The sequence below is a fragment of the Cyprinus carpio genome, chromosome A17 (genome assembly GCF_018340385.1).
Source record: "Cyprinus carpio isolate SPL01 chromosome A17, ASM1834038v1, whole genome shotgun sequence".
In the NCBI taxonomy this organism is placed as follows: Eukaryota; Metazoa; Chordata; class Actinopteri; order Cypriniformes; family Cyprinidae; genus Cyprinus; species Cyprinus carpio.
Genome location: NC_056588.1, coordinates 16,365,785 through 16,379,638, shown reverse-complemented (window position 1 = coordinate 16,379,638; position 13,854 = coordinate 16,365,785). Strand labels below are relative to the sequence as shown.

General features: G+C 37.5%; 2 protein-coding genes across 6 annotated transcripts in view; one reads left to right on the top strand and one right to left on the bottom strand.

The window, feature by feature from the left end:
• LOC109107568 (kinase D-interacting substrate of 220 kDa B-like) overlaps nucleotides 1-10,711 on the top strand; it is a 45,090-nt gene extending 34,379 nt beyond the window's left edge. For 3 of the 5 annotated variants that reach the window (XM_042774241.1, XM_042774242.1, XM_042774237.1), the window contains 7 exons: nucleotides 123-233; nucleotides 933-989; nucleotides 2,888-2,917; nucleotides 4,065-4,202; nucleotides 5,188-5,286; nucleotides 6,504-6,734; nucleotides 8,420-10,711. In XM_042774241.1, coding sequence (XP_042630175.1) covers nucleotides 123-233; nucleotides 933-989; nucleotides 2,888-2,917; nucleotides 4,065-4,202; nucleotides 5,188-5,286; nucleotides 6,504-6,734; nucleotides 8,420-9,466 — 1,713 coding nt within the window. In that variant the 3' untranslated portion in view covers nucleotides 9,467-10,711. The remainder of the gene's footprint in view (nucleotides 1-122; nucleotides 234-932; nucleotides 990-2,887; nucleotides 2,918-4,064; nucleotides 4,203-5,187; nucleotides 5,287-6,503; nucleotides 6,735-8,419) is intronic. The other 2 variants (XM_042774238.1, XM_042774240.1) reach the window with 2 other exon arrangements.
• A 1,209-nt stretch (nucleotides 10,712-11,920) lies between these two features.
• Nucleotides 11,921-13,634, bottom strand: LOC109107565 (DNA-binding protein inhibitor ID-2-like). Its single transcript, XM_042774236.1, has 3 exons — nucleotides 13,170-13,634; nucleotides 12,903-12,963; nucleotides 11,921-12,507 (listed from the first exon to the last, which is right to left on the bottom strand). Exons 1-2 carry the CDS (start codon nucleotides 13,518-13,520, stop codon nucleotides 12,907-12,909), a joined length of 408 nt encoding a protein of 135 aa, XP_042630170.1. The 5' UTR covers nucleotides 13,521-13,634; the 3' UTR covers nucleotides 11,921-12,507; nucleotides 12,903-12,906.
• Between the last annotated feature and the right edge of the window lie 220 nt (nucleotides 13,635-13,854).

Genomic DNA, 13,854 nt, shown 5'->3' with positions numbered 1-13,854 from the left:
TAGCCCTAATAAATCATCAGTATGTTTATAGGCTGTTATGTATGTTTGACCTTTCGTTGATGTGGCACGGACCCTCATTCATCAGATTCCTGAGGATTTGTCTGTTCTCTCCACCTCTGTAGCCTTACTTCCCTCATCATGTTTATCACCTTCCCCGACATTACCCTGGCAACCCCCATCCAGCCCCCTCACGCCCTGCTACTAAACTCCATAAGGACCCCAGTCTGGGACTAGTAAGTACAGTACATAACTAAACGCATCAGAGTCACTGCAGCCAGATGCACACTTTAGTGCCTAGCCTATATGGCCACAATAATGTTTTTAAGTGTCATGATACTAAATGTATCTCTCTTTTTTTCTTTTCAAGCATTGTTTTAAGTTCCTTGTGACAAACAGCCTGTGGCTTGTTTGCTATAACTTTGCACGCTTAACTCACACAGCAGTTTTGTGGTTCTGTAGCACTTTCCCTGAAAAATGTATATAACATGTAGTTTTCAACAACCTTTTTCCTTTCCTCCTTAGGTAGTTTTAGTCTTAAAGGTATATGGTAGCTGTTTGATTCTGTGTATGTACATATAAACCTTTATGATTGGCTAACATTTTTGCATGGCAAAGGAGTAATAATCTCTGCCACGTTACAGTCTAGCTCATATTTAAATATCTAATGGTTATGACATTATAACCATGTGATTTCTGGCTAGTTAGAATCTGTCTACATTTCTAAAAGATTCAGAAAAGTCTTGTTTTCAATAATATTTCTCATTAAAGACCTGATGGAGTTTCTAGTATTCCGAAGTTACAGGAAAACCCCCATAATTCATGCCAGTCTCTATGTCAGTCCTCTCCCCTGTCCATACTAAAGGTGTGTGTTCTGTAACTGTCTTTTATCCTCTGGTTCTTCCTCTTTCATCCATACTGTCTCCCTCCATCAGGATGTAATCAGAGAGGACTCCAGCGAGGGTCTTCCCTCTCCTACATCTCCCTCTATGGTAACTTTAGCAGTGTGTATGTCTGTGTTTATATCTGTGCATAAAAGATGCAGTAGAGCCTTTTATTGCCTGCAGACACACACATATACACTTGTGATGCTAGTGGCATGTTACACTTACATAGCTGACCAGTCTCTGCCTGCGCTGCTTAAACCCTAAAGCTTCATCTTGACTTTTTAATGCGTATTTGACTTTGAAACAGAATTAAGTGTGTTGAAAGTATCAGCAAAATCAATTAGTAAACAAATCAGGTGGTGCATCTCATTGAAAGAGTAGGATTGGTGATGTTCATTACAAGATGATCATTTTAATGTTATCGCTGGTAACTAATTTTTAACTATTTTGTCTGTTGAAACAACACAAATTTTGATATGAATTCAGCCATTCCACTATAAAACTGTAAATGAAAATGTTTTATCCATATTTAAGCTGAATTTTAAATCTCACATCTTTTAATAGGCATTTTGACCTTATAAGGTTTTGAAAGAAATTAATACTTTTATTGTGCAAAGATAAAACTGATCAAAACTGACGGTAAAGGCTTACATAAATAAATAAATACTGTTCTTTTGAAATTTCCATTCATAGAATCCTGACAAAATGTTTTCCATAAATATATTAAGCAGCACAATATGGATGTTCAATATGGATTCCTGAGTATGGATATTAATAATAAATGTTTCTTAAGCACCAAATCAGCATATTAGAATGAATTCTGAAGGATCATGTGACACTGAAGACTGGAATAATTCATCTTTGCCATCACAGGAATAAATATTTAAATTGAAAGCAGTTATTTTAAATTGAAATAATATTTCACAATATTACTGTTTTTACTGTATTTTTGATCAAATAAATACAACCATGGCGAGCATAAGTGATTTTAAAAACACTGAAAAATCATATCAATCCCAAACATTTGAACAATATTAAAAATTTAAAAATAAAAAACTAAATCAAATAAACAAATAAACAACAAAATTTACACAAAATTCAATACAAATGGAAAATGTACAATATCCATTGATTGGAGGCAGAAAGACATTTCTGTTGCCAGATCGGATGCCAATAATCTCAAAATGGCCATATGTCAGAAATCATAGATCATAATTATCTCAGATTAGACCATTACTGATGTTCACTGATGCTCACTTACTTATCATCCCTAAAACCACTATTTACACATCTCTCAGCACCTCCAGCATATTCTCCTTTCCTGCACCTCTGTATTTCTTCCTCATTATTATAGCCTGAGTCAAGCCCTGCTGCTGATTCCTCTCCTAATATTCTGTCCTCCCTCCTTCCTTCAGCTCTGTTGTTTTGCTCTTTCATGCCTCTGTCATTTGATCCGCTCTCTGGTCTGTCCCCCCATCGCTGCTTTGTTCTGCGTGGTGTGAAAGGCTGCTGCTATCTGAGGCTGACTGGATTAGCATCAGCAGTGCTGGGACGGTGCACTGAATGAGGCCGCTCTTATCAGCACAGCGAGCCGCTTCCTTCAGCGAACACGTCTGTTTCCTCCTCCCCGGCCCCTCACGCTAATTACACTCTTATCGTCCAGCTCAAACACTCACACATCAGGGTGGGGCTGTTTTGGAATTAAACAACTTCTCCTCGGCATGGATTCGTGAAAAGTCCTCCCAGTTTCTCCTATTCTCGTTCTGTGTGTCTTTTCTGTTCGAAACTCTTTGCCAGTCCGTCCTTTCTGCAAAATGTGGTTCTTTTCAAGTTCTCTGTTTGTTTGGCTTGGATAGATCAGTACTGTGAAATCCATGCAGGTTACATACAGACATACACATACATCATAAATAAATAAATTAATTAAATTGACTGATTGCCGATTGAAGCATGTGACCTAATCCCTCCTTTCCTCTCGTCCTCTCTCCTGTTCTCAATCCCAGATTAAATCTCAGCCCTTCAGAATGAAGCAGGTACAAATATTTGAACCCTTCAGTTTTCTTATATTAACTGTGTTATTTTCAGGGCTTCTGCTCATTTTGGCTTGTTTCACTTAAAACCAAAACAAAATGAACAGCCAGTTCTGTCATTGTGAAATTTCTGTTCAAATACACTGTGGCCAAAAGTATGTGAACAACCGAACATCACATGCTGTCCAACTCCAGACAGGACAGTAACAACTCCCATGCAACCTGTGCGCTATATTTTAAGTCCTCTGAAGCCATATGATGATTTATGTGAAGGACAGATTGAAATTTAAACTGTTTTTGACTTAAAATGCCTCAAATGTTTTTCTTCATTATATAGTTTAATTTTAACGTCAGCTTGTTTGAATCTGAGTGCAAATGAATTTTTATAGAATATTAGCAGTGACTATAGAGGATTTTTATTCAGAGGTTTCTCCTGGTTGGCTGATTACTTTTCATGTTTCTGCAGTTTCATCCAATTAGCTCTCAAGGCACTGATTTACTTTTATTTCTTGTATGGTTTTCTTATCAAACATGCCTGCTGTTGATGAATAGGACTTAAGCACAAATATTTTAGGTAAAAACAATGGTGTCAAGCTTGGCTGAGAATCCACACCACTCATTTTTCAACAAAGAATCATGGACATATTTTATATTTTTTTGGCTGCTCATCAAAGTAGTAGTTTCTCAATCGGACTGACCTACATATAGATACAAGACCCAGTCGCCATCATATGAAGAACAGAGTTTTATAATGCTAATGCCAGGTCATTTATGGAGTTAACTCTGGCCCCAAATTATTAAATTAGTGAGCATTTTCATGGTAAGTAAACTAAAATAATTGTAACTAAATTTGTTATATTGTCACTACAGTGTTGTTGCATTAGTTAATTGGATTGATTTATAATTTCACTTTTAAAAATAAATGACATCTATGCATCCACGAAGAACCAAAATAAATCATGTATCATGTATTGTTCCTTCACCCATAACTGCTCAGTTCCTTATTCTGTAATGACATTGGATTACTGCTGTGCTTTTTCTTTAGTTACTGATTTTGCATTGCATGGCTTTGACCGTGCCTCATGCATTGCTATTCCAGAATGCATTATGAACTGTTTAATGAGTAACTAGTTATTGTATGTGTATGTAGGGCTCTGGTTCTGTGGTTTCTAGTGGATCTCAGGTCCTCCTCAGTTCTCTGAGCATTGATGGCGTATGTGAGAAGCTGAAACAGATCCAGGGCCTGGACTCCAGCATGCTGCAGCAGTATATCAGCACAATCAAAAAGGTTTGTTTTGGAGAAGTGTCCTGACAGGTCCACTGAAAAGCATGCAGTCCATTTAAAGGTTTGGCATGTGACTCTACTGTGCACTTAATAGGCACTTTCACAGTACACTATATTGTCCTATTGCTTCTTTAAAGCATTTGAGGTGCAAATCTAATGTTTTTTTTGTTGTTGTCATTGTTTTTTTTATATAAGACAGCTGTGATGTATGTTTGAAAAAGAATTATCCAACAGGATTAACATAGTATGAAGTAACTAATTTTAAACATATCTGATCTGAAAAAAAAAATAAAAAAAAATCTTATTGATACCAAACTACGTACAGATCAACATTTGGCACAAACTAGCAAGCCCTACTAAAAGAAAGTCAGTTCTAATTTCTTTTAATTTTATTTATTTATTTATTTGTAATGTTTTTCTATGTTTATGTTTTTTATGTTTTTCAGTTGTTTATCGCTAGAAAATAAAACCAGACCATGGGCTTTGGACTGTGTTTGAACATATTTTGGCAGCAGGACTGCTAACTTTATATAAAATGGATAGAAAATAAAGCAGCTCTTGTAATATTTTATCTTCTGAAAGTTAGTCTCTTATAGTCTTATGCCTTTTTCATGGAAATACACCAATTTCTAATTAAAAAGTGAAAAACAGGACTGAGACATGGGGTGTGGTAAATTAATTCATCCCTGTATATACATGTTCATCCATTGGAAAAGAATGGTTTTATCAGCTCCATGTGGTGCATGCAGAGGTTTCACAATGAGGCCTTTCTTTCCAGTGGACAACATCTGAAGGAAGCAATGACATTTCTGATGTCTTCATTAGACATGCATTAGTCAACCTGCCAGCTGTGCCGCATCAACCTGCATATTTAAAAATCTCTATTGTGAACTTTTTTTCAACCTTTGACATATCAAATTGATCTAAAGTTTGTTAGCTGTTGAATGTCATAATGTTCTTATGTCAAATTCTGTCATTCTAAATGTAGGCCAACGTGAACGGCCGGGTTCTGTCTCAGTGCAACCTTGATGAGCTCAAGAAGGAAATGGACATGAACTTTGGAGACTGGCATCTCTTCAGGTCCATGGTAAGGCGTCAGCTGACTTGTGATCTGTTCTTTCCTACACATTCAGATCAGATAATGGTCAACTTTCTGTTTGTGGTTTATAATGTTTAGCACACAGCTAATCTCTCTATAGTGAAGAAGGCTGGATGGGGTTGAAATAAGGAACACATGTAGCTGTGTTGATCAGATTTCCATTTGCGCTTATACAAACGAATGTTGTGTTGCCAGCAAGCAGGCAGCCATCTGGTCCAAGCTGGCTGCTTTCTGGATGAAGGAGGGTTATTGTCAGTGGGAACTCAGAGTCCACTTGAAGATCCTGAATAGCTTGACGTGTACAAGAAAGTAGCATTCTTTAGGCTGGAAACAAGTCCAAATGGAACAACTCGGGGCTAGTTGTGATATTGGCATGCCTCGGAGGTTTCACATAGTTCTATGGCCATTCAGCGATCTATCTATCCTTCTATCCATCTATCTGTATATAGACATTTAGACATTACCATAGTGTAGAAAGAAATATTGACTTATCCCAATCATTCGTAATATAATAATTTTACAAAGACTACCAATGAAAAGTTTGGGATCAGTAAGATTTTTTTTTCTTTTTTTTCTTTTTTTAAAGAAATTAATACTTTTATTCATCAAGGATGCATTAAAAGTGGCAGTGAAGACTTTATAATGTTACAAATATTTATAGTTCAAATAAATGCTATTCTGTTGAACATTTTATCAAAGAATCCTTACAAATGTATAATGATTTCCACAAAAATATTAAGCAGCACAACTGTTTCAACATGGTAATTATAAGAAATGTTTCTTGAGCACCAAAGCATCATATTAGAATCATTTCTGAATGATCATGCGACATTGAAAAATGGAGTAATGACAAAAAATTCAGCTTTGTCATCACAGGTATAAATTACATTTTAATATATGTTAGAATACAAAAGAGTTATTCGTAATAATATTTCACAATATTAGTTTTATTACTGTATTTTTGATCAAATAAATACAGCCTGGGTGAGCAATTCTTTCAAAATGTTTAAAATGCTATAATAGTAGTGTATCTTTTTCTGGATAGTTTTCATACTATTTGTGTTTTAGAAGTCAAGAACAAAGGAATACAGTTTCAGTCTGAATTGTGCCGGAACAACTCAATATTACTATAACAGATGAAATTCACTCTTGCTGTTGAATCCATTTAAACATTGCTGTATTTGTGATGCGTTCATGTGCTGTAGGTTCTAGAGCAGCGTCATGTGGAGAACCAGCTGCTGCATGATGAATCGAGAGCGTGCGGCGAGCAGGGCAGCAGTGTGTTGACTCAACTCGAACCCCACCGACCCTCTGAAGCGCCACAAGACGTGACCATCAACCCAGAAAACTTCACGTACAGCCTGAACCTAAGCTTCGAAGAGCTCAGCGGTATGGGGCTGGAGGAGCCCGCCAGGCAACACAATGCCCACTGGCTGGTGCGTGGTGCTGCTGTGCACACAAACACATTCAATACTGAAGTACAGCCTTATAGATAAACACAGCTGCACACTATGAGAAAACGGTGCAATTATATACATAGAAGCTAACACAAACATATATGCGTGCATGAAAAAAAAAAAAGAAAGAAATCGAGGCTTTTAATTTTTTTTGTTGTTGTGTCTTTTTAACTCAATATTTTCTTCAGTGTTGCTATAGAGGCAGCTTCTCCTTTTCAGTAGTCTCTCATCTGCATGAAAATAGCATGTGGTTTACTGGGTGACAAACGAAGTATTTTCTGTCCTGGATGGGCAGAGGAAGTGAAGAGCTGACCACACACGCTAGCTTTTTATCACACAGAGATAGCTGTTTCTGCACTCATCTGTTAACACTTGACAAGGTGTTGCAACACAAGCAAGAGCTCATAATGGTTTAGATTAGCATTATGGATGTTGTCGGTGAGCACAGACTTTATGTACGTCTCATTTCACATAACTCTGCACTATTTTTACACCATTTTGTAGCCCAAGTAGTGTGTTCACACGCTATTAAATGTATTATGAGTAGGTGAGTCATGTATTTTAAAAGAAAAGACAGAGTGTGGATGTACAGGAAGGGGAGTGGCTAAACATGATAAAGCTACTGCAACAGAACTTTCCTACAAATGGAACACTGTGAATGGTTCTATGTAGTAAAAAATTTCCATTTGAGATAAATTAGCCTTCTAAAATTCATAGACTACTTTAGAACACAACTAAAGGAATAGTTGACGCAAACTCACTGTCATGTTACTGAAACTCTGTATAACTTCTCAATGAATACACTGAGTTCTAAAGCCATGTGATAGTCTTGTATAAAGAACAATCAAAGAAATTCTTTGATTGGTTTAAGTGTTAAAGTGATTCTCTCTTTAAATCCCTAGATCAGTTGAAGAATCTGTTTGAATCAGTCTGAAATAGTGTGGCAGAATAGACATTAGAACTCACATATACCAAAATGAATCAAAATTAGATCAAATTGAATCAAGAACTTGTGAAACAAAATTGAATTGACAACAGTTCCTGACAATTGATATTAGCATGGAATCTATAGAAATTTTGAATGAATAAACAACGCTATCAGTTAAAATCTTTGAAACATTTTTAATTGATTTATTTATTTTTTGGCACAATGAATCACACTCAAAACATGATTGTAGGGAGACGCAGAGAGTTTGTAATTGTTAGTGTACAAATAGAATTTACTGTGGATTAGCGCTTCCTGCAGACTGGGCTGTCTTAAGATCCTGTATTTTTTACAGAATCCCAAAAACAGGTGTCAACGCCGACGACAGGATTTGGTGTGGCAGAAGCAGCAACAACTGCATTCACATGCCATTCACACAGTGTATGAAGCACATATCACACAAAGGTCACTTTCAAACCAAACAGCTTTCTATTGGTCAGTGCAGCAAATTCACATGACCAACTGAACTCAACTCAAAATCTGGTGTGGGAAAAACTTTTGCCCTCAGGCAAAATTCCTAGTTGCATGGAATCCTATTTGAAAACTCCATTTTACCTGCAAAAATTCGTTTGGATAAACTATTGCTTGAAGTGCTTTGTTGTGTGTTTGCTACCACATCACCTAACATGTTCTCTCACATATAACTGTCTAAATTAATTGACCTGATCTTCTCCTTCAGGCCAACACTCACCGGACGGCAAGCATATCCAGCCTGAACTCTCAGGAATCATCTAACGACATCTGCAAACTGACCGACAAGCAGCAAGCTGAATATCGCAGTGCTTACCTGGAATACATCTCCCACATGTCCCAGATCGAGGTGTCTGCTGCTGGACGAGAGAGTCCCGCTCAAGTCCTGTCTGGCCAGTTCTTCACAGCCAGCTCTGAGGAGAAGACTAAGGAAGGTGAGCAAGACGGGCGCAAACCCTTCGCCAAAAAGAGCTCCAAAACTGCAGACACTATAGAGGACTTCTCCTCTGTCCCAGACGGTGGTCTTCTGGATCCCATTACAGAGGAGGATGAGAAGTCAGAGCATGGGTCCGCCACTAAAATCCCACCCAGATGCAAGACCAAAGGACAGGGACCATCTTACCACAGCATACCGAGCAAGGAAGATGAATCAGGTGATGAGGAGACAGACGCCACCCCGCTTCTGAGAGAGAAACCTTGGGCTGCTGAACCAGGCCTCTTAGCTAAAGGGAAGAGCTACATCTCAGACATCACGCTGGATAAGAAATCATCTGATTCTGGAGTGAGGTCCAGCAGGAGCTCATCAGACCACTCACTGCAAGACGAGGAGAGCGAATCTGCCCAGAAGGAGGAAAAGAAAGAAGAGGAGGCCCATCTGATCGAGCTGGTTCTTGAGAGCCCGGTTAAGAAGCGAGTCTTACCACACAGGCTGAGTAACCTTCAGGATGAGGCAGTGGCCCGGATGTCCATCTGTTCTGATGCTCTATCTGACAGCAGTAGCCCTGAGGAGAGCTGGCCCACTTCAGCTGTGAGCAACCTCAACTGCTCACCTGACAATACTGTGCTCAACAACAACATCAACAACAGCGCCCAGCAGGAGACGCCTGACTCCACCGACTGCCCCTCCATCATTATACGACCAGGATCCAGCACCGAAACCACCACGCTGCCCAACCAAAACCTGCGTGGAGTCTACCAGAAGAGGTCCACCGGTCCCGCCACCGATGCTGCTGAGGAACGAGAGAGCGTTCTGTGAACCTAACACGGTTTCTTTAACTGATGAAGGGTAAATTACTACTAAGTCTAACGACTGCAAAGGTTCAGAGAAACTCTTCATTCAGGCATCTTTACTGCACATTTTCTGTGTTGTTAGTTAACACGAATTAAAAATTACCCATCACAGCAAAATCTGTTTCTTAACCAGTATTTCTGACTAGTTTTGCAAAAAAGATATTTAAAGGTCCATAAAACAAGAAATCGATGGTTAGAAAAGTAAAATTACTTATAAAATAATTTAAGCTATAATATAAAACGTGATATAAACCTAAAATGTATGGTTTATACTTAAAAGTAATTTTTTTTAAGAATTTAAGTACAATTCATTAACATAAGTAAATTCATTAGGAAACGCAATGAAAACTACTTTTACAGCTTTATTAATTTCGATTAATGTTAATTTTTTGCATATACATTTTTAAGGGTTCAAGTTGCATGAATTAACATTAACATATAAATTAAGATGAATTACAACAATTATCCACAGTATATTTAGAAATTATTATGTAATATTAACCTATATTTAAAAATGGTCATCCTGTGTTTGTTCATTACTGATTAATGTTAACGAATTGAAGCTTATTGTAGTGTTACTGAGAGAGAGAGAGAGAGAGAGAGAGAGAGAGAGAGAGAGAGAGAGATATCTGAAAACAAGTCTTATTATATCACACAACCTTGTTCTATCCATAAATGTGTCTTATTTTAAGGACATTTAGATATTTTTATCTGGAAAACAAAACAAAATACTGACTAAGAACATGCAGTGTAAAAGTGTGAGAAATGTCATTGTTGCTGTTTTTGGAGTGGGTGCTAAAAAGCAATAAATGGAAGCTGTGAAGCTGTTCGTAGTTTCTGATTGGTATAGTGCAAATCCTGTTATTTCATGCTCCCTTGCTAACATTAAAGATCTAGTGTAGGCTGGTCCACAATATTCAAATCCATCAAGTAGAGTGGGGATTTAACCACATAGAGTTAGTGCTGGTGTTTTTGCTGTGATCGGTGATGTAAAAGCTGTTATTTATTTGTGATTGAATGCCCAGTTCACATTCAGGTCATCCTTGTAGTTTGTGTTCTGCCTTGTAGTGTTTTAGATGAGTGAATCTATTTGTGATCAGTGTTACGATAAGAGAAAAACAAGTAATAATAGAGGTTTCTGTAAGGCTTGATTTGTGTGTATGAGTATCCTCAACGTTTTCTCACATTAATAAACCTTATTCTTTTCCAATCTTTTAAGAATTTGTGATTATATAGTTGAAATAAGTGCATTATATTTGAAAATAAAAATCAGACACATTTAAAGTTAATTTGAAGTAATCGCTGCTAAATTTAAGCTTTGTAAGTGTGTGCCGATGGATAGATCACTAAAATAATAACATTTAAAAACTTTGTTTTATATATATATATATATATATATATATATATATATATATATATATATATATATATATATATATATATATACACACACACATTTATACACATACATTTATGTATGTATTTTGAGGAGACATGCCAACTGCCAATCTTTTCCCTCATAAAGAAACTGAAAATTGTTTTTCTGAAGTGAAGTCTGGCCGCCAGCAGGTGGCGCACTCTTCATATCAAGAACACTAATAGCGGTTTAGGCTGCATTTGAGAAACAACCTTCAATTTTTAAATGTACTCTTTGCAGAAATGGATGTAATAAAGAAAATCATATACCATTATCTTTTTTTCTGTAGTTAAATAGTTTTCCTGAATTACATCCCACAAAATCACTTCCTTCAAAAGTGTGCATCACTTACTGCACTATGAATTAAAACTATTTTTTGTGTCTGATATGCTAACATTGTGAATTTATCCACAGTCCAGGGCACTAAGTGTACAATTCTGAATAATTTTAGAATAGCTGAAGCTTTAAAAAATTGATTATAATAATAATAATATCGGGTTCTCTTGATTTATTACTTCATGCACATTAAGGGGCTAGCTGACTGTAACCCGACAGACAAATATTTTACAAACTGAATTCCACAAATCAAAAGCTCAAGCATTGATTTAACTGCCATTTCATCCATTCACAGATTATACGAGTGAGAGAACCTGTGGATATGTTCACAATTAATGTTCTGCTTTCAAACACCTTCAAGAAATGAGTTTTACCACACAGGAAGTGAGAAAGGTCAATTGCAAGAAAAATTGTAAGGCTGTATGATTTGTGAACAGTTACAGATAAAAAAAATTTTTTAAAAAAAAGCATATTTTTCCCACTACGGACTGGAATGAATGCGGTTTTACACCGTTATATGGGATGTAAATGATCGATTCAGGTTCCTGTCAGTAATGGGTGAATGTGCATGTGTCAGTGACATGCTTTTGAATCCTGTATATAAAAGGCAAGGTCAATAAACAGCACAACACTGGCATTTTTACACACAAGCATAACAGACCAGTATCAAATAAAGCATTTGATTTATTTTGTATAAAAAAAAAAAAGGTACAATTTACAATATTACTTTTATAAAAAGTCTCAGCATACAGCATAACACTTTGCAGATACTGACAGTCCAATTTCTGCAACTATACAAGATAAAACTCTGAGAGAGTTCACAAGGTTTCATCATTTCATTTTCAACGTCCAGTCCTTCATGTGCCAAAAGAATTGACAAAAACAGACTTAAACTTTGTACAGTAACTAACCACGTCTTCTCCGATTCACACGGTCTTCACGAAAAAAAGGTAAGACTTCTTCTCAATGCAGAGAAAAGGTTCCTTGTGATCATTTACAAGTATCCCCTCCTATTTTCAGGGAATATAGTGCTTCTTCCTCTTGAAGAAAGGACCAAATAAGTCTTTTCAGAAGATAAATAATCAATGTCCGAACTTATAACACATCACATGGATTGTCCTTTTAGAAGCAAAAAAAAAAAAGTCTTGATTCAATTACAGGAAAGAAAAAAAAAGAAACTCCAGACTGAGAACAGAAATTGGAGGAAAAGCCAGTTCCCAGGTCCTGTGTGTTCTTGTGTCTTAACCAAACACCTGCAAAAGATTGAGAAAGAGGCGCATTTAGAGAATGCAAACAGGGCAGAGATCCGGACAGCCTGGCGCCAGAGAGGAAGCCGCAGTTTGAACATTTAACCAAACACTCAGAGACTGAGCAAAACCCTGGGCTCCAGATGTACACGAGCACAACTTCTGCCTTCGCTCAATGCTTTGCATTTCAACCTCCACTGATGCTTATTACACACTTTATACAACTTTACAGACTGTGTGACATAATGGTCCTTAAATTTGATTAGACACACTTAAAATTAAACACTTGTCTGACTGCATGTTTTTTTTATTTTTTTTATTTATGCATGCATTTATTTTTTTGCCATCATTTACAGTATATAATACAAGGCTCTTTAAACAGTGTGGTCAAGAACACTTACCTGATTAATGGTACAGTGTCCTGCTGTCCTCTGTGGTCAAGTCTGACTGAAACTCAGGTGTCTAAAGGGACAAAAACAAGTTATTTATCAAGTATAGTATTAAGTCCAGTTATTTGCACAATCAAACATGCACATAAACATGCAACAAATCAATGTAGCTTTACCATACGCATTAATAACATGAAGAAAAAAAAAATCACATGATATAGATAGATAGATAGATAGATAGAGTGCACAATAAACACTATTCATTCTAAAGACATTCACCTGTAATGAGAGGATGCTGATGTCTGTGTTGAGTGTTGTCAGGGGGGTTCTGGATGTCCCCTGCCCCGCTCGCGGCTGATGCAGGCTGGTGATTGCCGAATTCGAGTCAAGTGCGATCTGCAGGTCCAGGATATAGTCGATGACATGTTGCAGGATTTCCATTTTGCTCACGTTTTTGTTCTGCGGGATACTCGGCACCAGTTCCTTCAGTTTGGAGTAGCAGTCGTTCATGTTGTACAGCAGGCTTAGGGGATCGTCCACGGGGGTCTTGCTCCGTGAGATTCCCAGACTGTGCTCCGTCACATTCGCGCTACTTTTCCGGAAAGACCTCACTGGGCTTACTGCCTTCATGTTGACACCTCTGTGTACGAAACGGTTTCGTTGGAAGAATCGCTTTTAGTGTTCGAGCTCTCCTCCTCGCGCTGGGCTGTTGAAGCAAACGCAGTGGATTAGTGAGCTGTCATCGCTGTATATATACCCAGCTGGGTGGGTTGTTCACGCGCTGGTTTGGATAACGCTGATTGGAGGGAATGGACGCGTCAGTCATCGCCTTCGCGCGACGCTATTGGTCGATGCTCTGAGCGATAAAGACCCGCCCATTTCTTCCGCGTTCTTAACCAGTGAAAGCGCGTGTTTAGGGTGGCGCTGACTGCCTTCAGCTTCCACGGATAATTTCTCAAATCAG

Excerpts from the sequence above, each read along its gene's own strand:
- LOC109107565 (XM_042774236.1), bottom strand. The coding sequence starts at position 13,520 with ATGAAGGCAGTAAGCCCAGTGAGGTCTTTCCGGAAAAGTAGCGCGAAT. Across the intron at positions 12,964-13,169 it reads TCAGCATCCTCTCATTACAG|ACACCTGAGTTTCAGTCAGA; the intron begins GTGAATGTCTTT and ends TTGTCCCTTTAG.